The sequence below is a fragment of the Denticeps clupeoides genome, chromosome 15 (genome assembly GCF_900700375.1).
Source record: "Denticeps clupeoides chromosome 15, fDenClu1.1, whole genome shotgun sequence".
In the NCBI taxonomy this organism is placed as follows: Eukaryota; Metazoa; Chordata; class Actinopteri; order Clupeiformes; family Denticipitidae; genus Denticeps; species Denticeps clupeoides.
Window position 1 is genome coordinate 9,232,594 of NC_041721.1, and position 24,411 is coordinate 9,257,004.

The following is a 24,411-nucleotide window of genomic DNA, read 5'->3' on the forward strand; positions in this document are numbered from 1 at the left end:
AGGTGCCACTGAGCAAAGCACCATCCCCACACACTGCTCCCCGGGCGCCTGTCATGGCTGCACCGTGTGCTGTGCTGCTGTGTATCACATGTGACAATCACTTCACTTCATTATTACTATTATTCATAATGATAAATGTGTATAGTGAGCATCTCAGCACCATCACCCGAATGAACCACGCTCGTTAGTGCCGCTCCACGCGTTCCACACGTTTGTGTTTTATCCGCGACACGCAGGCACATCTCTGTCTCCGCGCTGCATCTTCCTTCTCCTCCTCATCCTCCTCCTCCTCCTCCTCGCCTTCTTCCAGCCCTGCCTTCCCGTCCACGGCGCAGCGCTGAGAGGAGACCAGACGCGGATGGCCATGCCGGGAGGACCGCGATCTTGAATCGATTTGGCAGGAGGCCGCTGGAGAGGTGAGTCGATTCGCTGGACCTCGTTTAGATTTTTATGAATTTTGTCATTTATGACCTCCCCCCACCCACCCACGCACCCCGTCCGAATCAAAACAAGACAAATACACCAGTTGTCCTAATTGGGGGGGTAAAAGGACATAAGGATGCATTGGAATTATGTGTTCAGCCCCTTAAGGTGACCTCATTAGGGTGACCGGTGTCCCTTTCTAGAGGGCGCGACGAATCGGATACGGGTTCATGTTCATGAGCGCGCGCGGTCTACGTGATGACGGCGGCGCTGCGCGTCCCGAGGGTCCCCGGTGTACCGGGCACATTCCGCGGCACCCGGGAAGCCGACTTCGGAAACGTGATAGGTGCGGGAGCGGGGGTCCAGCATGCGCAGCTGGCGCGCCGCGGCTAAAAATAGCCCCGCTGAGCGACGCCCCGCCCACCCCGTCCCCAGTCCCCGCCCCCCTCGACCCCCGTCCCCGTCACGCGGAGAACAGAGACATGAAGGCGCGTGAATGACGGACGTTTTTCCCGGTAAGTCGTTCCCCTTTATGCTTTTATGAAACGACAGTCGTTTTGTCGGTAGAATGTTTGGTAAATTGACGCGCTGAGCATCTTTCGAGTCACGGGGAACACATTTGTATTGCAACATGATTCTTGTGTCAGTACAAGACAGGGGATTCAATAGTATTCATATGGCCGTGTTATGTTTGAGGCATTCTGTTGGTGACTTCAATATCTGTGGTGAAGCGAATTAGATTAGCAGAGGTCAAGGGCGAGAATATTTGAAGTGTTAATCCACCACTCAAATCAGGGTGGGAAAAAAAAAAGCATTATTCCACATTTACATTAGGTTACCTCACATCACCTAGCATTGTTGGTGTCATATCAACATCTTCAAGTGAAGTGATTGTCACAGCACACGGTATATGCTGTATGGGCCACAGTCACATGGCCTCACGCCTCCCAAGTTTGTGAGTTCGAATCCCGCCTCAGACCTCATGTGTGCAGAGTTGGCATGTTCTCCCGGCGTTGCCCCCGGGTTCTCCAGTTTCCTCTCACCATTCAAAGTGAGTAATTAATATTAGTTGAGCTGAATGAAATTTGTGCAGCAGTAAAATCTGAAGCATACTGTACACATGGTCACACAAATTGGGCCGGTGTCAAAGATAAGGCAGCCATGTCATGTCATATCAGCATTACCCACCCTTCTCTCTGATTTTATGAAACAATGATGAATTGATGAACAATCAATGTAATGAAAAATAGATATTCACAGTACATGATATACACAGTTCACAGATATTAAGAATCTCTGTTATTGATTAATCCATGTTTTTCTGTCTGCCTGAATCCATGTCAAACACGGGAATACTTAACGATAAAGTACTGTACTGTTTGAAACCCGCTGAAATAAGATGTCTTTACATTTTAACAAATTATGGCCAAAAATATAAACACGTCTTACGCTGCAACAATATCCAAAAATCTTTTGAAGGATTTATTCATAAAGCAGATGCTACTTACATCGTTCAGTGTTGCAGTGTTCAGTGTTGCAGTGTTCAGTTCAATGCACCATAAATGCTACATATTGCATCAGGATTAAAAAAAAAAAAAATCATGTCATCATTGCCCACTCATCTCTCTGAATTGATGAAATGCTACTGATCAACCTTTCCTGCAGGCTACATCCGACCAATCAGGTGGCATGGCCCTCTCCTTCTGTGGAAACGACAGGAACAGCTCTTACAATGTGGACGAGGGAGTCTTCAACAATGGATGCTTTGTGGACGCCCTCAACCTTGTTCCCCATGTCTTTCTGCTCTTCATCACTTTCCCCATCCTCTTCATTGGTATGTGATTCCACATTGCAATATTTAACTGGGATGCGTAATTTTGTGTAATTTTCCCTGATGCTCATATAGCGTCAATACTGAAGGTAGCAAAAGCAAGGGATGTCTGAAGCTAGGGGTGTCAGATAAAAATGATATCGGTCAGAACAATGAAGATAATGAAAGATAGACATCCACTGTACATGCTGTTCTTATTAAGAATCTCTGCTATTGATTAATCCGTGTGTGTTTTTTTGTCTGCCTGAATCCACCCATAATCCTGTCTGTTTAATTCTATGGTGTTTCAGGGAATAGTGAACATGGGGTCATTTGTTATTTCTGAGGCACACTGGCTGATTCTTACTCCCAATGAACAAAATGTAAAGTGGAAAAAGAGTCTCTCATGCACTTCCTTTCTCCTCATTTCTCTGGGCTCTTTAATTGAGTCTTGACTCTTGGTGTGGTCTGGGCAGAGGTGCTTCCTTGTTATTCAATTTGATGGTGAAGAAATGACCTTGGCCTTGATGCCTCCTCCCATTGTCACTTCCATTTGCCACGGCTGTTGTAGTAAAAAAAAAAAAAGCCTCGGATGCCAGAAGTGGGTAATCGTTGTGCAGAAACATTAGAAGCTGAATTACATCATTTAAATTCCACCCCGGATGAATTGGGGCCAGCTTGTTTATTCAGTCGAACTGAGAGAGGAGAAAAAAAATTAGTTTGGAAGAGACCACGGCATTATGTATGAATGGTGCTTGTAATTTAGATGTGTTCCAAATCTGTCCATAAAACGGTTGGGCAGTGCCTAGTATGTTTTATGGAAAGTCTCCTTAAAATACATACAATAAAATACAGAATTAGTATTTGCCAAGTGAGAACAATAGTCAACCATCTTACATATCTGGGACCTGTCAATGTACACAACGGGTCCAGACACAAATTACATTTCATAGTGTAAAATCTAGATATTCAATAATAAAGTGTAGAATCCTGAGGTCTAAAGGTAATAAGAATTGTTACTTGTAGCCCAAAATCACATACAGTATGTCTCAATGGACTTTGACAGGTCCTACAGGTCCTTGGGTGGTAGTAGCCTAGTGGGTAACACATTCACCTATGAACCAGAAGACCCAGGTTCAAATCCCACTTACTACCATTTTGTCCCTGAGCAAGACACTTAAACCTAAGTTCTTCAAGGCGGGACTGTCCCTGTAACTACTGATTGTATGTCGCTCTGGAAGGGCATCTGATAAATGCTGTAAATGTAAGTTAACTCCTCCCATAATTTGACCCTTTCTATGATCATATTATGAAACTATTTTAGGGCAAATAGACCAGCTCTAATGTGTGTCTCTTGACTTGATTGAATTTTTCATTAATTCTGTGTGTGTGTGTGTGTGTGTGTGTGTGTGTACATGTTTCCTCATCACCCTCAGGTTGGGGCAGTCAGAGCTCAAAAGTGCAGATCCACCACAACACATGGCTGCACTTCCCCGGCCACAACATGCGCTGGGTTCTCACCTTCACCCTGCTCTTTGTGCACGTATGTGAGATTGCAGAAGGGATCGTTTCAAACCAGTAAGGGTCCTATATATTTCTATATTTCATCCATCTGTTTTAGTTCAGACAGCTTCATACACAAATGGGGGCTTGTCTGAGATTTTTGGTTTGGTGTTTGTGATCAGAATCGCCCCCACCACCAAATATTAATCCTTCGGTTGATCCAAGAGAGCACAAGATAAAGCATTGCCCCTCAAATACAATATCTACACTATTCAACAAATCTCCCATCAAAAATTTACAAAGGTCCAAAAACAAGCAGTGGACAAATTTGTATACTCAAAACCAAAAATGGTGGTGGTTGGGCAATAGGGCAAAACTTAAGAAAATTATGGTCCAATGAAATATTTCCCCCACTTCCACAGAAATACAAAATGTCAGTGATGGGAAAAATAATAGGGCGAACTGGGCACTCCACACTGCTCTCGGGACTCCCTAAGAGACAGTAGGTCCACAAACAGACGCACCTCCATACAACAGCCGTCCTAGACTTAACCCGAACGGGAGCTTTACACAAAAGCACACTCAGTGCTTACACTGGTACTTAGTCACGTTCCATTCAAACCTCCTGCTCCAACTTTCTGAGCTCAAGCTTATGCTAACACTCCAGTTGGCAAAAGCTGAAGCTCCTGCACCATCTTGCGAGCGCATAGTTAAGGTATTCACATTCTGGACAAACTCTCGCTGAATCAAGCCACTCACGCTTCTCCAATGAGCCTTCACGGATTTTTACATCCGCATCAGAGTCACTCGCCGGATCGGCAGAAATGCTTGACGAGAGCACATCAGCAGGCAGGGCTGGGAAAAACGGTCCTATTAACCAACACGCTCCACAACTGAAACAGTATCCTTCCGCCGAAGAACCTCACTACTGAGAGTGGCGAACAGCGTCTTTCAAACACTGTGCCAAACGAATGCAGAAGGAGCACTAACGAATGTCCACAAATGATACAAACACAGCCACCACACACAAAATGAATCTTGTGCTAACATTAGACCCACACCTGTGTACACAAACAGATCACTTGTACGCTAAAAAACAAAAAGCTGAATACCAACAACCACCCAAGCCTACACAAACTCCTCTCCACCGAACATATACCTGAGGCCACAAACACAGCAGCAAAATTGTAAATCCGGTCCTAAACATGCCTAACACAAGCTACCTTAACCTACCTGCTCTTTGGAGGGTACCGATTGGAGGCAACTTTGAACACAGACTCAAGCTGAGGCTGTTTGTGTGATGGCGTACCCCCACCCGGAGTAGCTCCAAAAGAAAGAAAGGAAAAATAACAAAGCAAAATAACAAAAGTGGTGCTCTGCAGGGAGGGCATTGCCACAGCAAAGACCCCAAGATACACCCTAACTTACTGGATACACGATTCTGATCACAAACCAAGGAAAAAAACATCCCGAACGAGCCCCCATTTGTCAAATTCCTAAGTCTAGGGGTCTTAGAAACGCCACAAGGGTGTGGAGAGGAGGATGTCCACTGTTACACACTCACCAGCAAACAAAGCGTACAAACAGTGCTTTTATTCACAGTGAGCTAACAGGTACAATAAACAGCGAACTCAGGACAGCTAATAAACATCAAAACAGCCTAAAGGAAGGGATGGGATAACAGGGATATCTCAAAACGCGCACAAGTCAACAAAAAGGGCACATAACAGGCTAACAGCTAACAGGCTAACAACAAAGGGATCTATCACACAAAGCAACAAGAAACACGAATGAGATCCCCAACAGAGCTCCATGCAGATCTCTGTGGACCCTGGGGACCTCCCGAAAGTGTAAGGGCCTAGCAGACCCTGGGGACCTCCCAAACACCATCTGAAGTCTCTTTATATAGGTGGAGGTGACCAATGGCAGATGGTAGGTGGAGCTGGAAGGCTTCAACTCCTCCCATGAAGTCAACCTAAAAGAGACAGGACACAAAAACACAGCCAGACACACAGAAGACGTGGGAGCGTACGTCCAGGGACGTAACAGATTACGCAAAAGACTGGTGCATCAAATCACCTGCTGCAACCTCCTATACTATTGGCTAGATTAAAATCTGTAAGGCTTTGGTCATGGTTTTTGCCTAAAGCAGGTTTATGTCCATATTTAACTGGAATAATCACATATGGAAAATAACCTTTTTATGGAAAAAGTTTCTTAGAATATTCCAGACTTTAAAATATTCTAGGGTGGGGGGGCAGATATCTGGAATGTAGAAGAAGATTTCCATCCTTGGATAGCCTTGTCCCAGTCATATTATTGCTGGAGTTCTATAACACTGGTCCTGCTGAGAAACCGAAGGAAGGGTTTATAATGAGGATGTCGTGTTTCTGCAAGACTCATGGTGTAGGTGAAAGACGCATGTCACCATGTCAAACAGTCACCATGCTCCTTTATCCCTCAGGTGGATGGACACGCCTCACCTTCACCTATTTATGCCAGCATTTATTGGCTTCATTGCAGCCACAACGTCTGTGGTATATTATCACAACATTGAAACTGCCAACTTCCCCAAACTTCTGCTGGGTAAGGATCCAAAGAAAAACAGCACAACACGGTTTAAGTATACAGAACCCCATATATATTACGTGTGATCTGAAACCACAAATATGACCAAGAAGCAGGGCAGTGGGTCTATGACTGAATTCGCTGTCTGGATTTGTTGTTTGAGATCCAGGAATGTCCATCACTGAACATTGCACAATTTCTTGGACAGCGTATTGTGTTTGGACAATGAAGAGCACATAAGGACCTTGAGCCTAAGGCTGTGGCTGAATAGTCTTTTCTGTTAAGGAGAGTGAAATGACTGGATACACTGGGCCATCTGCAAAAGAAATAAAGCCATCCCACAATATTCCTTTAAAATTGTATATTCCAACCTTGGTACTAATGCACTAATATTTGTCAGATCCATTCTGAACACCACATCAGACTTTACCATGGTCAATTTCCTTCACAGTTTTTCCTGACCTTTGAGAAAATCTTGGTAATTGAAGGCAGTTGAGTTTAGTCTTGAATTAATGACCAATATCTTACTGAAGGGCCACCACTGACCCGGTGTAATTTAATTGAGAAAACATTTCCTTCAGGGCAGGGAGGTAAAGAGGTGATGTGTTGGTGGGAGTGATCAGGATTTTTACACACATTACTGATCTACTATCCAGCAGTAAGATGAGCATATAAAAATCCGATGTTATGCAAAAAAGATTATCTTTAACCTCTCTTGATTCTACACAGTGCTGTTTATTTACTGGGTTTTGGCCTTCATCACGAAGACCATCAAGCTTTCGAAGTTTGTTGAGTACAATGTGGGGTTCAGATACCTCAGGTTCTGCATCACTGCGATGCTAGTGGTTTTGTATGGCCTTCTCATGGCTGTCGAGATCAACGTCATCAGAGTCAGGGTGAGTTACCTTCCTAGGTCTGAGATCATGCTTGCTTCCTTAGGTTAGGATTTTATCTCACCTCTTTTGTCTCCCCTTTACTATCCTGTCTTCCTCCACTGCAGAAGTATGTGTTTTTTGCCAGCCCTCAGAAGGTGAAGCCACCAGAGGACCTGCAGGACCTGGGTGTTCGTTTCCTCCAGCCATTTGTGAACCTCCTCTCTAAAGCCACCTACTGGTGGATGAACCCTCTAATTATCGGTGCACACAAGAGGCCTATTGAGCTTAAGAAGATTGGCAAACTTCCCATCGCCATGCGAGCTCTGACCAACTACCTGCGGCTGAAAGACGCCTATGAAGACCAGAGGGTGAGCGAAGGGTGAAAATTGTCTAAACTCTATTCTAAACATGACATTAAGCTCGTAATTGACAACATATGAACATCAATAACTGCTCTTAGTCATAGATTCGGTCAGCTAACCCTGACCTAATCTACAACCTGTCAGTATTTAAATTGAAATTTAAAGGCCAATATTTAAAGCAGGAAATCCAATATGGATCTAAAATGTGGGTAATCTCTCCTCAAATGGATCTTTAAACCACAAACCCAATCTCTCACATGATTGAAACGAATGCATTTAAACGCAGAATTAATTTGGTGACCTTAAAGGTGACCTTAAAATAGCTATTAAAAAGAACCATTTGTTCTTTAAGGGCTAGGCACACCCGATAAACTAATTATTTAAGGCTACTTTGGTATTTATGTGTGTCCTTGTTTTAAGTATTTGTGGAGATATTTTATGTTCTCTGCATCCATGACAGCACGCAGAGGACCCTGACAAGGCACCGTCCATCTGGAAGTCCATGTATCGGGCATTCGGCCACCCTATCCTGCTCAGCAGCAGCTTCCGCTACATGGCTGACCTGCTGGGCTTTGCCGGGCCCCTGTGCATCTCTGGCATTGTCGGCCACCTCGAAAACAAGACCTCCAGGGTGATAGACATTCAGAACAACAGCACGGTGAGTTGTCCTCATATATGCCATGTTGATTTGTGTGTGCAACAGACCATAGTAACCAGGATTTACCAGGCGACATTACCTCAGTCTCGGATACTTGCAGCGGTATTCATTTTTTTGTGATCGGTCCCAGTTGGGCCAGTCACTTCCTGCATCATGATCAAATATGATGACTGACCTGATAATGCTGTCTAGTTGCGTCTTTGGTGTGTCTGAACCTCTTGCATAAAATTAATCGAATCCTTAGGGTGGTCCAGTCTCCCGTGACTCATTTCCACAATGGTGTCATGGAGGCGTCAACACGTTTCCCTGACGCCTCTGCTGTGATGTCATTGCCATTAGACAGATGAGACAGGATACACAAATTATGGCTCTGCAAAAAATATCACACGTCCAACTATGGTGATCACATGACGCCATGAGCGGTTGTTTATTAAGCCCAACTGTGAATAAGTAAAGAAGAATTTTTTGACCAAACTTGGGAAAACGTTTTTGTGTGGTTTGTGGCTCAGCACTACGAGGTCTCGCCACATCCTGGCACGACAGGGCTTAGGAAAAGTTTAACCTTATTTCGTTATTGTATTATTCTGAAGTGGTCAGCCAACATAGGAAGAGACAGTCAGCACTGGGCATTGTAAGTGGCACTGGAGGATGGTGGGCATGCTTTGTATCAGCGTGATAAACAGTCGCGGCTGAAAGTCAGGGCTGGCGGTGTGTCTGGCTGACACGGAAAATTCCCGACTCACGTCACATGCTCTCGCTCTTTCGTGGCTTCCCGGTCACGTCTGTGAAGTTGCAGGCTCCATCTGGGTAATGTCAGGCACGTCTGTCACGTAGTTCCTCAGACTGACCCCTGTGCATTTGTGTTTATTTTCACACGTTAGTCTGGACGTTAATTGTCCGCTGGAGAGGACTCAAGAGAGCAATCATGAGCAGGCCCATTATGGTTAATGATGAAGTTATACCTCGGAGATGTCCTGCAGTCTAGCAAGAGGGGTACCAAAGATGTCTGTATGAACTGTTGAAAGGCTAGGCGTGGCTGTTTCCATACCATCCTGGACAAAACGTTATCCCGCTGTCACTATACTTATATAGTGACAATAAAGGCATCTATCTTCCTTAAGATTCTGGTCAGCATGTGTAGCGGTTCTTCTTCTGCGTTGTGTAATTTTTTGATTTCTTTTCTTGAACCGTAATGACGAGCCGACACCCACGAGATTTTCCATGCAAACTGTATTCTGTATAAAAGCAAGGTCACGCCAGAACATCACGTCACAACTCGCGTCTCTCTGCACCTCTCTCTCTCACAGCTCATGCCATGTGTCTAAGAGGACGAACAATAACATAAAGTATTTACAATATTGCATACCTGTATAAAAGCAAGGTCACGCCAGAACATCGCGTCACAACTCGCGTCTCTCTGCACCTCTCTCTACAATATACAGTAATAACAGAACATAAAAAAATATTCACAAAATAACACACATGCAAAATATTCTGAATATGTACATAAATTAAGATAGAAGAAATAACTTTTTTTACACACAAACCCCACGCACCTCTCACAGCTCATGCCATGTGTCTAAGAGGACTAAACCGGGTCTCCAACCCACTAACCCAAGGGCACGGCCGCATCCAACCACTTTTCGGGGGGTGATCAAAGTTTTAGAACCCACATAACTTTTTATAATAATCTTAAATTGAACAAACAAAAATACAGAAACATATTTGACATAACCAGAAACATTAACACATTTTAACATTCTACAATTAAACAAACACCCGGATTATCATTATAATTCCCTTACCCACATCAGAATAAAAGTCTTTAGAAAATAAGAAAATAAAAGACACAAGAAAGAAGAAATACACTTATAAATCTAGTGTAACCATTTAACTCCGGCACACATGCTCCCAGGTCAACCTGACTTAGTGGTTATAGGGATCTGAAAATGTCTTATGACAAATAACTTCCTTTTATTAAACTGCATTGACTTCACTAATCAATCTGTAGGGTTATTGTGTTTTTGTGGAAAAATTTTAATCGATCACTCTGTAATAAAAGTACAAAACCAAATCAGCATAGAACCATTTGTATTCATATTGTGTTTTTATGGTGATTGAGTCACGTTATCCATCCAGAACATTTGAAATGAAAGTAATGCTTATTGTATCATTCTTTTTTTTATTATTCTGCCATCCTGAGTTATTGTTTGTGTGTACGTGTGCTTGTGTACAGCAGAGACATTTTGGCGTTTACTTCATGGAATCCACACAGCTCCTGCAGAACACTCCTGTGCTGGCAGTTCTGCTGTTTCTTGCCCTGGTTCTGCAGCGCACTTTCCTACAGGCCTCCTACTACGTCACTATAGAGACGGGTATCAATCTAAGAGGAGCTTTACTGGTAAGACTTGGAATGTTTATATTCATTTTCTGGTCAGAGTGGCAGAATTGCAGTCAGACCTTCATTTGCTAATGCTGAAGACTTGTCTGAAGGAGGCCAGTTTTACTGCTTATTCAATCAAAATTGAATAAGCAGAAAAATCATTACGTTTTTTTAATAATCAATGAGCTTTTTGAAGGGACAGACTTGCATTACTGAACACAGCATTCCACTAATTGTTGCTGATAATGGACCACCCTACGTTTATGTAGATATGCATATTAGATGATTCTAATGGCCTGCTGTTAAAAAAATATTTATTGTATTGTGCCTTAGACAATTGCTCAGTAATTTCTTTTTTACTCCAAAAGGTTGGCTTTTTTGTAGATGTAAATACTCAGGTGTGCTCTGATAGTCTTTTCTAAACACTAGCTTTCAGGATAACATCTAGGGGAACCTTTCTTGGTTTCTGTTGGGCTCTTCAGTAAATCTTTTCACTGGAGTTGGGAAATTGGCCTGTAATCTCTCGTCCTTTTCATAAGTTGTCTAAACACTAAGCCTCTCCAAATCCTATATATCTTTAGAAATAAACAAATGTTAAAGCAAGGCCAACCAAGACCCTGAACTTTGTGATTATAGTGTGGCTACTGTATATAATGAAGGTGCAGAAGAACCCTGGCTTTTCTCATGCACACATCATAAGTAGTAGCAACTGATCAGTGTTTGAAATGGGGACTAATCTATGAGATATGCTCCTTCTTAGACCTTTCCTTAGTAAGGCAGAGCCAATAAACCCACCAGCCGGACACTGAGTTAGTGACTTAACGTCATTCAGCCAAAACCAAACATTTGTTCCCATCCACTTTATTCATTTTGGATGTGCTTCTGCCATAAATTGTGCCAGCATCGCAGTTTAAAAGGCTTCATTTCTTCTGTCCAATTCAAAGTTTTTGCAAAGTAATGGAGGAAAACATGTCTAAACATTCAAATCTTTAGCGTTTTTCTGGCAGCATGCCTTCCATCAAGTGTGTACACTGTTGAAACTAAATATTAAGAGCAAATGGAGATCCTTCAGCCAAGTAAAACTGATAGGGAACTGTGGTTTCATTTTCTCTTGTCTTGCTGTGTTTATGTCTTAATTTAAAGTTCTCATCCTCCCATCAGACAGTATGTTTCAACAATTAATAAATCTGATTAACCTGTATACAGGTGCCGTACATAGATTAGCACTTTTAATGGTTAGTTTCTGACCACTGTCACCAGATGTGAGGGTTAGGGTCCAGTCATTAACCGGTTAACAAACCCCCCCATATCTTGGTTGAAGCTTTAATGAAATAATTGTTCAATGAAGGGTTAGGGACTCTACACGTATAAATATATACATTCAAGAGAGGCAGGTGTTACTATGGTAATATAGTGGTCTGAGTGGCTTTTGAGAGTATGTTGGGTGCTCTTTCAGGCCATGATCTACAACAAGATCCTGCGGCTGTCCACATCAAATATGTCCATGGGAGAGATGACCCTTGGACAGATCAACAATCTGGTTGCCATAGAGACCAACCAGCTGATGTGGTTCCTCTTCTTGTGTCCCAACCTGTGGGCCATGCCAGTGCAGGTGTGTAACGTCAGTGCTTCTTTCTGACTAATTTGGATTTAAAAGTATGGGCCATTGTGCACCGTGTCATCTTTTTCACCATGTTAAAGGCCATATTGACACAGAGGACACTATTTTCAAAGCTGGCTCTAAGTGCAGTGCTGCAGTGTAAGCATGGAGCTTGATAGCTAGTTTAAGGCTCAAAACCATCCTTAGGTTTTACATAAATTGGGTCAGTGGGTAAGGAAATGGACCCGTAATCAGAAGGTTGCTGGTTTGAAGGTGCCATTAAGGTGCCACTGAGCAAAGCACCCACACACTGCTCCCCGGACACTTCTCATGGCTGCCCACTGCTCACCAAGGGTGATGGTTAAAAGCAGAGGACACATTTCGTGTGCACCGTCTGCTATGCTGCAGTGTATCACAATGACAATCACTTCACTTTCATAAATAGATAAAACAAGAAAGTACTTCTTGGTAGCTATCTGTGTCTTGAAGAAGAGACATCTCTTTTTTTACAGATCATAATGGGGGTGATCCTGCTGTATTACCTGCTAGGTGTGAGCGCCCTCATAGGAGCATCGGTCATCGTTTTCCTCGCTCCCGTCCAGTACCTCATCGCCACAAAGCTGGCAGACACCCAGAAGAGCACACTCGTGAGTCAAACTCAAGTCGTCCTGGTCAAGATATTTACACAGCCCTTTTATTTATTTGCCATCGTATTTATTTCTTGCCTTTAGTCATTGCAAAAAGTATTGTGGAAAAAGAAAATGCTACTTGGAGTAAACTAAGTGTTCTTGGTACTCTCCCAGCAAACAAAACTATGTACTGTCATAACATTTTGGCTGATCGAAGCCAAAAGTTGCCATGAAATAAAATCATAGCTGAAGTTACACGTAGTAAAGTAAAGAAATAATGCAAACAGTGGTCAAGTGAAAAAAGGTGTGAACGATATAAATAACGATTGCATTGTGGCTTGCAGGACTACTCCACCGACCGTCTGAAAAAGACCACAGAGATCCTGAAGGGTATCAAGCTGCTCAAACTCTACGCCTGGGAGAACATTTTCTGTAACAGCGTGGAGGAGACCAGAGGCAAAGAACTCACCAGCCTCAAGACCTTTGCCTTCTACACCTCCATGTCCAGTGAGACTCTCTCCTCTCTTTTCCTGTCTTTTCCTTGTGACTTTTGGTTGCCTGTAATACTTTTATTATTATGAAAGCTATTAAACATCTAATAAAATTTGTATATTTATGTAAATGTACATGCATTTAAATTGCATTCATATCAGGGATGACCGAAGACATTCATGTGTGCAGTTGTGAGGGTGAGGTAAAGGGAATGGCTGAATGGATGTCTGACTTTGTAGAGGCTTGGTGAAATGTCATTAATATCATCAATTGTTCAGGAACAATTTTCATAATTAACATTTATTTATAATGGTCTGTTTTTCACAGATTCCACCAGAATGTGATTTATAAATAACTCATTCTGGGCATAAGGATCTATCATCTCATCATAATTAGAAAAATAACCACCAGTGATTTTTTACTGTCTTCTGCATTTTAGACATCTTTCATATTGTATGACATAGAGAAAGATTTTTATAACTGAATCTAAATGCTTTAGTCCTGTCTTTACAGTTTTCATGAACGCTGCCATCCCCATTGCTGCTGTACTTGCGGTAAGAGGAGAATACAGCAACATTCAACATTCAACATTCTATTACCCTGGTGAAGTTTTAACTTAGAATAACGTGTTATGCTTTTGTGCTTGTAGACATTCGTCACCCACGCCTACATCAGTAATGACAGACTAAGTCCATCTGAAGCGTTTGCATCGCTGGCACTCTTTCACATCCTGGTCACTCCACTCTTCCTCCTTTCCACTGTGGTCCGGTTTGCTGTCAAAGCCCTGGTCAGGTGGGAAAAATCTAAGAAATAGCAATAGTGATTTTCAGCGTAAAATGATATGATAACTGGTATCTGGTCCATAAATTGTGTGCCATCTGCTATGTCCCTGCAGTGTGCAGAAACTGGGTGAGTTCCTACAGAGCGACGAGATTGGCGATGACAGCTGGAGAAATGGAGAGATGTCCGTCTCTCTAGACTCCTGCAAGAAACATTCTGGGGTGGTGAGTGCACACACACACATGCATACACATGCTCACACCAAGCATATGGCTACAATCTATTCACACACAAGCATACATGCTCATTCATATATGTACTATGGGATTGATCCCCAAGCAAGGAATTGGTCAAACACTCACAAATAGTTTTCAGTCACATAGCAAGTGTACTAGGTGCACTTGACTACATGGGTGGTGGTCCCTTTCCCTCCCTCACATACACACACACACAGACACACCTTTGTGTGAATGTAGTGTTTATTTGTAGAACAAATATTGGACTAACCCTATGCATGCCTTAAACCTCAACCTACCCCTGAGCTTAAAGCTCAATTCTATTTTCGTCAATTAAATCTGCAAAATATGATCCCTCTGAGACAGAAGTATAGCACACAGACACATTCACTATGACATGTGCTAAGGAACTGGATATGTTACGTTCTTTTTTTTCTTTCAAATAACTTTTGAAACTTTTATGAGCTCAGTTTCCAGAGTTGCTCAGATTCTTTTATCCCCTTTTTGTCACACATTGGGTGTTAATGTCATTTTTGTCAACAGAAAATGAGGAGCTGGTAGAATTTTTCCTGGATCTGAAAGATTCATTTGTTTTGGATAAATATTTAAATCAAACTGCATCTCACTCCATAGATGGAATGTTGGTATTTTTATCCTGTGTTATCAGGGAAGCCAAATAGCAATACCATCCTGTTTTTAGACCCACTTTGACCTGCTGTCAAAGTGTAGATTTCTGTCACAGATCAGCTGATGTGGGCATTTGTAGGGCCAGAACTCCCAGTGGGGTTGGTCATGGTGAGCATGTCTTCAGCTGTTGCCACTAAGAGACCAGACACTTTGACAGGTTTATTTCGGTGGATCATCTGAAGAGGGGCAGAAGACAGAAAGGGGGACAGAAATGGAATTGGGCTAAGAAGAGTTGACCAAAGCAAAGCAGTAGAGTAGAGTAAACAGAAAATGAATTCAAGAGTTATAGTAACATAAAGAGGTTAACTGGTTTTGGCTATTTCACCCCGATTGAGTGAATGAAACTAGTAGCAAGCAGTTTACATAGAAGTTTATTCCTGGAGATCCAACTAAAGGACATTGTTGCTATGTACCCACTATCTATATATGTATAATTTATCCATTTAATAATTTTGACGGCTATTTTGAGCAATTTCTCATGCATAATTATAGACCATGTTTAATATATGATTGCATGATTGCAATATCATGGAATATGATGTTATAAATTGGGCATGTCATTGAAGTTTCGGGGTATACAGCGGTAATACGGGACAGGATCGACTGCCTCCATTTGGTCACAATGATGACTCCAGTAAATATCATGTTCTCATTTGTGACTTGTGCTCCTCTCTTCAGACAAAAGCAATAAACAGGAAGCAGCCGCTGCGATATCAGTTGGACGGCTATGAGCAGCCATCACGCAGACAGCTGCGGCCCACCGAGACTGAGGATTTCGCTGTAAAGGTCAATGTTCAGCTAACCCTAGGCACCGAATCCAGCGTCACACACGTACGCATGCACCCTGTGCTGTCAGCCTGGGTGCTGCAGGCAAAGCACACAATATGGCTTTCACAGGGGGGCATGATGTTCTCATCCACATTTGACCTTTCGAACTGCTGAGCGTCACATCCACTCGGTCACTCTGTTCCGACCAAATGCAGACAGAACAGAAGTGATTAAAGCAAAGTTTTCTAAGATCTTGGGGTGTCATAACAAATATTTTCCACTTTTACACAATACAACGAGATTCTCACGAGAAAAAAAAGACCAATTTATGTGCAGCTAATTATGGTGTTTATTTATATTGTTTCTAATGCAGTTCATTTCCTTTATTTCTGTCCTCCCAGTGGACATCACTGTGAGCCTGAAGGGCTACTGCATGGGAAAACACACGCAATTCTCAGATATATACAAGCATTTTCAAGCACGTACAGATCACACTCTCACACCGTTATATGAACATTTTACATCTTTTAATGGGGATGTTTTTGATATAATGCAGAAGTGGGGGGGCTTAAACAGGGAGTAAGTGGAAGATAATCTGGTCTTTTATTAAAACCGAACAGGAAGCAATTAAGGGATTCATTTTGACAACCCTAACTTGTACACATCTTTCATGCACTTTCCTACATGGAGATGCATATTTGCACATCGTCTCCTTCTCATATACTGTTGTATACAAACACACATAAAGAAAAACTTTTCCACTTTTCTACAGGTGTACAATGTTCTCTGTCCTACAGGGTGGTAGTAGCCTAGTGGGTAACACACTCGCCTATGAACCAGAAGACCCGGGTTCAAATCCCACTTACTACCATTGTGTCCCTGAGCTTAACCCTAAGTTGCTCCAGGGAGACTGTCCCTGTAAATACTGATTGTAAGTCGCTCTGGATAAGGGCGTCTGATAAATGCTGTAAATGTAAATTTACACACACACATTCACACACTTATAACGAATCGTGTATCCATGCACACTCACCCTCAGTCTCCACTGTCACATCCGCAGATTTCCATAATTTCCATTCCCCTGTTTCCCCTGTCTCCTCTCAGCAGCAGGGACAGCTGGTTCCCATTTCAGTGGGAATGGGGCACCCGTGATGTATAGGTCTCAGTGGAGCGAGTTACTGTCTTCATAAATAAATACGTGACCCCCCCCCCCCCCCCCCCCAATGTAAACACAATAAATAATATGCTGACATAAAATTATCTATCTCTTTGTGTGTAGCCAACACAAGCCTACAGTGTACTCATTTAAATTGTAATATCTCCAATCTGTTTAGGTTTCTAATGGGTTCTTCACTTGGGGAAGCAACTTATCGACGTTGTCTGACATTAACATACGCATCCCAACAGGTAACTAGAGCTGATGTACCTTCTGATAGGATATCTCACCTGTCCTTTTGGGCTGATAGATTGACCTGTTTGATACTGGTTCTCTGTTCCAGTCCCTACTGTCCCTTTAAGATGACATTGTGTGGAAAATTGTGGCTGATAAAACAGAAACCTTATTTTTTAAAGATGCAAACTGTGTCAGAAATACGTTCTTTGAAGCAGGCGAGAATATACCAGGTCAAAATGTAAACAGCAACAGCAATATGATAGGACTGAACATCTGTAATGACCTGAATATGAACAACATTGTGCTGTTAGATCATGCCTGTCACCACTAACTCTCCTCCTCAGGTCAGCTTACCATGATTGTGGGCCAGGTGGGTTGCGGAAAATCTTCCCTCCTATTGGCCATGCTGGGAGAGATGCAGTCCATCAGTGGGAAAGTATACTGGAGCAGGTAAGAACATGTGACCATGCAGAAATATGTGTATGAAGGAGGAGGTTCTTGTTTATCCTGTACATCAATGCTAATCAAAGCTGATTTTAGTAAAAGAACTTCGTTTCCATCATCTCATACTCTCATAGTGTGTTTATGTGTGTGTTTATGTGTGTGAATCTTATGTGGATGGATGGAAAACAACCAGCTGATCATCTATATATCTTTATATGTTACCTACTGGTCTTACTAATCTGCATGCTCTTTGTAATGGTTTCTGCCTCTCATCTTGTTTGTTTGTATGCTCATGTATTGTTTGGGCTTCACCCCTCGTATTAACCCACTGGCTTGATCTCCACGATCAAGAAATCTGATTTGTTTTCTCTGTCCATCTTTCAGTGCAAGCTGAGAATGGACCTCTGATTAGCATTGAGATCCAGGGCTAAACAGATTCCTACCCGTTGTGAATCTCACATCCTGGACATCTCTGCAGCTTTATAATTAACAAGACCTCATACCTTGAGTCTGACTCCTCTAAATAAGACAGTATGTACCACAGTCAGTAATGTATCTTGGTGTTTTAAAATGTTTACGTGGATTTTGAGCATAGAAACTGATTAATACAACCACTTCATTAGTAGAGTTGCGGTTTCTCGGGTTCTGTGTTTAAGTAGTTTGATCAAATGAAACTTAATGTCTCTGTATGTCAGACACAGCTGTTTCTGCATACACTGCTGTGGATGATGGGTTCTCTGCTTCTCTGAACTTTGTGATGATGCCCTAGAATCAGTAAAGCATACAACCTAACATTCCAATGGAAACTTTGCAAGCACTGCCCATAATGCAAATGTGTCATCATTGCTTGCGTTAGAGTTTTAAGTATTTAAATGAGCTGTCTGTCTCCCAGGCCTTTTCCTGAGTGCTGAGGGGGCGCGTCATCATACTGATTAGAGAAGACATGCTGTTCTCACAGGCTGCTCTAACTGAGGCAATGTGTATATTCTGTCTCTTTGTGTGTGTTCTTCCTGTCCCTTAATCAGACTGCCTGAATGTGAGATGTTCCACGATGGGAATATAAGGTATTTCTTACAGGGTCACTCACAGACTTTCTGCCACATATAATGTCTATCTGTCTGCCAATCTAGCTGTCTGTCTATCTATCTATCTATCTATCTATCTATCTATCTATCTATCTATCTATCTATCTATCTATCTATCTATCTATCTATCTATCTATCTATCTATCTATCTATCTATCTGTCTATCTGTCTGTCTGTCTGTCTGTCTGTGACTGAATTAGACAAAGCATCTCTACATTGCACATTCAAGCACTTTTTTGTCAGCAGGCAGAGAGCTGTACCTCATTATGTCTCATTCTCACAGTGCAGTAGATTCCCTTTTTAACAGCAGTGCTGAGGTATGTGTCTCTGTGTGGTTTCCTGGACACTAACATGTATGATAATGCTGGCTTGCAGTGTGTATGAGACGGACCAGTCTTGCGAGGACACCTCCAGGTACCTTTTTTGTAGTGAAGTGCAGTAATTCTCCACCCCCCACCCCTTTTCCTTTAGACAACCTGTGGTTTTGTGGTGTGCAAGTGGTGAAGTGAGACGTGTTTCTTGTGCCACTGTGCTGGGAGTCGCAGTCTTCAGTGAGGTTGCGATGAATGAATCTACAGTTTCTGATCAGAGATTAAGGTGACACCAGTAGACGGCTGCTGATGCTGCTCATGATTTGATAGTTTTAATTTGCGTTGCAGAAGAAATCATGCTTCAACTGTTCATTAACAGCACCGCTAACCCCAGCCAACTTACAGTATATTTTAGCCAACATTAACACCCAATGTGTGGCAAGGTCTCCCAGGAGTAACATAAGGTGCATTAGACTAAGCAATTATTGAGCCTCAGTGAGAACAACAACCCACTATGAATCTCCAAGTGATGCAAGCCGGCCAATGTTCGTGACAGTGACATTACCTCTGAGGGGCACACAATAGAGTAAACCTGCCAACCTAGGCAATAGCAGGCAGCCAATCTGGTAAGTGCTCCATTACGGTAAAATATTCAAAAGAAACTCAATGTTTTCAATGCAGCACCATTAGTGTACACTATCGAAGTTTTTTTTTGGTTAATTTTCAACACAAAGTTGTTTAAAGTATATTTTTATTTCAGGAACCTCAATATATGGAAAATAAAACATAATCATAACATGAAATTGGGCAGTAGCCAACTGAAACTGAAAATACACCTCTGAGAGCTTTGAGTGGATTCACACAACACAAAGATCTTTGGTTGCACCGGTGTTGACCTGGTGGGCAAGACGAGGACTCCCAGCATTTTGCTGTCTGTTGGTCCATTCCATCATTAACAAGTGGCTCAACATCTACCTCTCCATTTTCCCTGTGACCTCTTATGACCCTTTTCTTGATTTTCGTCACGTCCGTCTAGCATTTGTGACTCCGTGATGCTTCCCTATGCGAAGTTCTGAACATTCTCTCTCCTGTTCTGTTACCGTAATGTTTCAGTAAGAACAGGTACTCTGTGGCCTATGCTGCTCAAAAGTCCTGGCTGCTCAACGCCACTGTGGAGGAGAACATCACGTTTGGCAGTCCCTTTAGCAAGCAGAGGTGAAGTCGATCACAGTACAAAGAACAAAGAATATGCTTGTTAATTATTACAAATGATTAAATGTACAGTAAGTTAAAAAAAATTAACAGAATGATCAATTATGAATGTGCAATAACAATTGAGATTGGTTATTGTTCCATTGACATTGGATAAAATAATTGTCTTACCTTTACAAGCGAAATCATTTCTGTGATTTGGAAATTGGGAATGGGGTGGGTAAACTTTTTTGTGTTCCCTGACACATCACCATGATGATTCACTAATTGCTTTCCTCAGATATAAGGCTGTGATAGACGCCTGCTCACTGCAGCCGGACATTGACTTGTTGCCCTTTGGGGACCAGACTGAAATTGGAGAAAGGGTAAGAAGCACAGCTCAATCTTTATTTTTCACAATATCTTATGACCTCAGAGTCATGTAATCAACTGCGAATTATTGTCTAGGGTGTGTTGTGTGCATACGCCGTGCGCACTGCAAATAAAATGGTCATGGATCAGATTAAATATGTAATGAAATCGAGGCAGATATGAGGTGGTTGAATGTGGTTAATGGTTGAATGTGTATTTGTGCTCTTAGGGAATAAATCTGAGTGGAGGTCAGAGACAGAGGATCTGTGTGGCTCGTGCGCTTTACCAGAACACCAATATTGTCTTTCTGGTAAGACTTTCTCCCTTAGGTCAACACGCAGCCTCCTGTGGCATCATTATAAATCACACTCAAAACCAGGGACGTTTTCAAAAATGGGCTAAAAAGTGAAATGAAGATAAAAAAAAAGTATGTAGACAAGTGGTCTGCAAATACGTGCCGATATGCACACACATGCGCACAGAGCAATATTATGACCAGATGTCATGATCCGGACCGGCAGGAGTTCGGACCGGAATTTAATGTTAGTGTCGTGTGATTGTTCCCTGATTGTGTTCACCTGTTGTATATTTATATAATTGAATAAAACTATGCTGTTCGTGTCTGTTTGCCGTCGGGTCATTGCGTGTTGATGTTTCCCTGTCTCGTGTTATGTATTAAACCCCTGTCGTGTGAAGTCGTGAGTATGCGTCCGCCATTTCCAGCCCAACGTGACACCAGATGTACATCTTCAGCAGATATCTCTTTTGTCAACATTGCAATGCCATCCCTGTCATATGACCCGTTTCCATGTGCACATGTAATTCAATTTTTTTAAATCACGCCCCTCTCTGGTTGTTCAACAAGAATTTGGTATTTGGAAAACTATGTCTGACACAAAGATTGCAATTTTCGCTCTTGAATTAGGGCTTGAAACACGCACCCATTGGGGCAAACTATTTATTTCAAATAAAAAAAATAGGGATTGATATGTTTGTAGTGCCCAGAACGTGTGACCAAAATGTCTCATATTTGGATAGGACGACCCCTTCTCTGCCCTGGACATCCACCTCAGTGATCACCTGATGCTAGAGGGCATCCTGAAATTCCTGCAAGATGACAAGCGTACTGTAGTCCTGGTTACCCATAAACTCCAATATCTCATCCATGCAGATTGGGTAAGAGACTATCTTAGACGCTTGTATAGAAGTTTTACTTTTTAACTATATACGTTCTTACTTTGTTGGTGCAATAATTATCGGTCAAGCATAATGTTTACGGCTGCAACTTTATTGTGTGGTACAGAGCTGGGATGATAACAGGCTCATTACATTAGTTTGAAATACATAAACACCCACAAACAAAGTTTCTGGTTGGAGTTAAAGGAGGCACTGAATAAATGTTCCGATGCTTAACTGCTGAACTCTCTCTCTGTGTCTCAGATCATTGCCATGAAGGATGGCACAGTGCTCAGAGAGGGCACATTGAAGGACATCCAGAACAACGATGTAGAACTGTATGAACATTGGAAAACCCTCATGAACAGACAGGATCAGGAGCTTGAGAAGGTACTTCGCCCATCCCAGCTTTGTGTCCAGTTTCACAAAAATATCTACCTGATGCGGTGTTGGTCTAATCTGGTTTGCATCATGCTTCTCACCATTAAAATGCAGCCCTGAAAAATTACTCAGTTTGCTTCACATCCCTCTCAGCTATTGGGGGGCAAAATGAATCTGGATAATCAGTGAGCGGTTTGCATTCATTAGCATATTGTATAATAACAAATGTGACCCTACAACAGTTCATCACAGCAAGTCTGATTTTCACCACAACACCTGGTTCCACAATTCCCTGTCCACATTCAAATTATGTCTCTTTTTTAGAAACTGTATGGCAATGCTTGGGTGCAATCAAGTTTAAGCAAATAAACAGAACATTTGCATGACAGACCAGTATTGCATCATTTCCCCTTGCACATTGACCCTTGATTTCAGGACTATGCAAATCTTTTTCTATACTTCCTTAGAACTATGGCATAAAAATTTTTAAACCCTAATATCATCAAAACCACCGCAAATAGTATGTTTTTGGTGCTCCACATATTATTTCTTTTTTTTTTCAGCACCTGACATGTTTTCACCCTTGTAGCTTTAAACTGTCAAAAGGAGTAAAAAATGCTCATTACCAAATGCACATCTTATGTGATCACTTTAGGACACAGAGGTAGAGAGCCAGACAACTCTTGAAAGGAAGACGCTGAGAAGAGCCTTCTACTCCCGAGAAACCAAAAACCAAATTGATGACGAGGACGAAGGTGAATGTTTCTAACGCTGAGCATCTTTGCTCAACTGAGAGCAAAGGAAATTACGAGGAAAAGGATGGCAGAAATGTTCTCGTGACAGTGGGCCTCTGCACTCGGAGCCAAATGTACCCTTAAGTAAAACTGAAATGCAGCCAACATTCTTTTGAGAGTTCCTTATGCAGAGCCTTTTCAGTGACTTACCTTTTGTTTAGCTTGTCATGTTTCCCATGATTTAAAGTTAACAAACTTTCCTTCCTTCCTCAGAGGAGGAAGAGGAGGAGGACGAAGATGACAACTTGTCGACCACCACTAGCCGGCGGTCAAAGATCCCTTGGAAAGTGTGTTGGCGTTACCTCTCATCTGGGGGATTTTTCATGGTCTTCTTGATGGTGTCGTCCAAACTGCTCAAACACTCCGTCATGGTGGCCATTGACTACTGGCTGGCGTACTGGACCTCATCCAGCCCGCACAACAAGGCCGGGGTGGGGCCCTCTAATGCAACCTTTGTGAACAACACAACTCCCAGGGGAGATGAAGCGGTGAGATGTTGCAGGCACATAGTTCGTTACACAATACGAATTACACCACTCCTAGTGCTGACTTGGCATTTTGATTGGCATTTTGAGGGAAGTTCTAGGAGTGACAATATAAGTATGATTTTATTGTCATTTTAATTAATCTACACAGAACAATGTTCCTCCAGGATGGTCAACACTAAACAACAGTCAGTCTTAAACAATTTTTCTTTATTGTTTATTTAGGACCGCTTTTACTATGTGTCAGTATTCAGTATACTGTGTGGTGCAGGAATAGCCCTCTGTCTCATCACCTCCCTCTCTGTGGAGTTCCTGGGTCTCCACGCTGCTACCAGTCTGCACCACAACTTACTCAACAAGATCATACACGCTCCTCTCAGGTACGAGAAAATGTTGTTTCATTTTGGAATACCATTTCGTGGAAGCCAGCCATTTAAATGAGTAATTATGTGGTCAGGTTCTTCGACGTCACTCCACTTGGACAAATCCTGAATCGCTTCTCTGCTGATACCAACATAATCGATCAGGTGAGGGAATCACAAATGAATCACAAAAGTTTTCTCACAGTATGGGAACATTTCCCCTCTGAGGGCCGAGAAGTTTTTGCCAGCATGAAATGGGACAGAATCCAGACCACCAGATTTCCAGAAGCAAAGCTTGAGAACACTGGCCCTGACCTGGGATCAGAATGCTAACGTCACTGCACCAATGTGCAATAAATGAGCTGACGTCACCACGCTGAACCCGGCTTACTGAGAGGGATGAGAAAGAAGCTGTTGAGCCGAGGTCAGATATGTAGCAACAGAATGATAATATCTCTCACATTCCCTCTCTCTCTTTTCTAGCACATCCCTCCAACTCTGGAGTCCCTGACACGCTCAACCTTGCTGTGTCTTTCTGCCATTGGGGTCATCGCTTTTGTCACCCCGGCCTTCCTCATTGCCATGGTTCCTATCACTATAGGCTTCTACTTCATTCAGAAATACTTTCGGGTTGCGTCCAAGT

General features: G+C 42.5%; 1 protein-coding gene across 6 annotated transcripts in view; it reads left to right on the top strand.

Moving 5' to 3' along the window:
- The first annotated feature begins 260 nt into the window (after positions 1-260).
- The window catches only part of abcc9 (ATP-binding cassette, sub-family C (CFTR/MRP), member 9), a 38,462-nt gene continuing 14,311 nt past the window's right edge, over positions 261-24,411 (top strand). For 2 of the 6 annotated variants that reach the window (XM_028953796.1, XM_028953795.1), the window contains exons 1-27: positions 2,113-2,257; positions 3,670-3,811; positions 6,201-6,322; positions 7,034-7,200; positions 7,305-7,547; positions 8,002-8,199; positions 10,436-10,600; positions 12,039-12,194; positions 12,695-12,829; positions 13,156-13,318; positions 13,817-13,857; positions 13,953-14,095; positions 14,199-14,307; positions 15,685-15,792; positions 17,109-17,181; positions 17,512-17,617; positions 18,637-18,675; positions 20,121-20,222; positions 20,500-20,584; positions 20,800-20,880; positions 21,609-21,746; positions 22,011-22,136; positions 22,783-22,882; positions 23,135-23,409; positions 23,632-23,786; positions 23,864-23,933; positions 24,252-24,409. In XM_028953796.1, coding sequence (XP_028809629.1) covers positions 2,113-2,257; positions 3,670-3,811; positions 6,201-6,322; positions 7,034-7,200; positions 7,305-7,547; positions 8,002-8,199; positions 10,436-10,600; positions 12,039-12,194; positions 12,695-12,829; positions 13,156-13,318; positions 13,817-13,857; positions 13,953-14,095; positions 14,199-14,307; positions 15,685-15,792; positions 17,109-17,181; positions 17,512-17,617; positions 18,637-18,675; positions 20,121-20,222; positions 20,500-20,584; positions 20,800-20,880; positions 21,609-21,746; positions 22,011-22,136; positions 22,783-22,882; positions 23,135-23,409; positions 23,632-23,786; positions 23,864-23,933; positions 24,252-24,409 — 3,545 coding nt within the window. Of the gene's footprint in view, positions 417-848; positions 939-2,088; positions 2,258-3,669; positions 3,812-6,200; positions 6,323-7,033; positions 7,201-7,304; positions 7,548-8,001; positions 8,200-10,435; positions 10,601-12,038; positions 12,195-12,694; positions 12,830-13,155; positions 13,319-13,816; positions 13,858-13,952; positions 14,096-14,198; positions 14,308-15,684; positions 15,793-17,108; positions 17,182-17,511; positions 17,618-18,636; positions 18,676-19,071; positions 19,111-20,120; positions 20,223-20,499; positions 20,585-20,799; positions 20,881-21,608; positions 21,747-22,010; positions 22,137-22,782; positions 22,883-23,134; positions 23,410-23,631; positions 23,787-23,863; positions 23,934-24,251; positions 24,410-24,411 lie in introns of those variants that run through there. The other 4 variants (XM_028953793.1, XM_028953792.1, XM_028953794.1 and 1 more) reach the window with 4 other exon arrangements.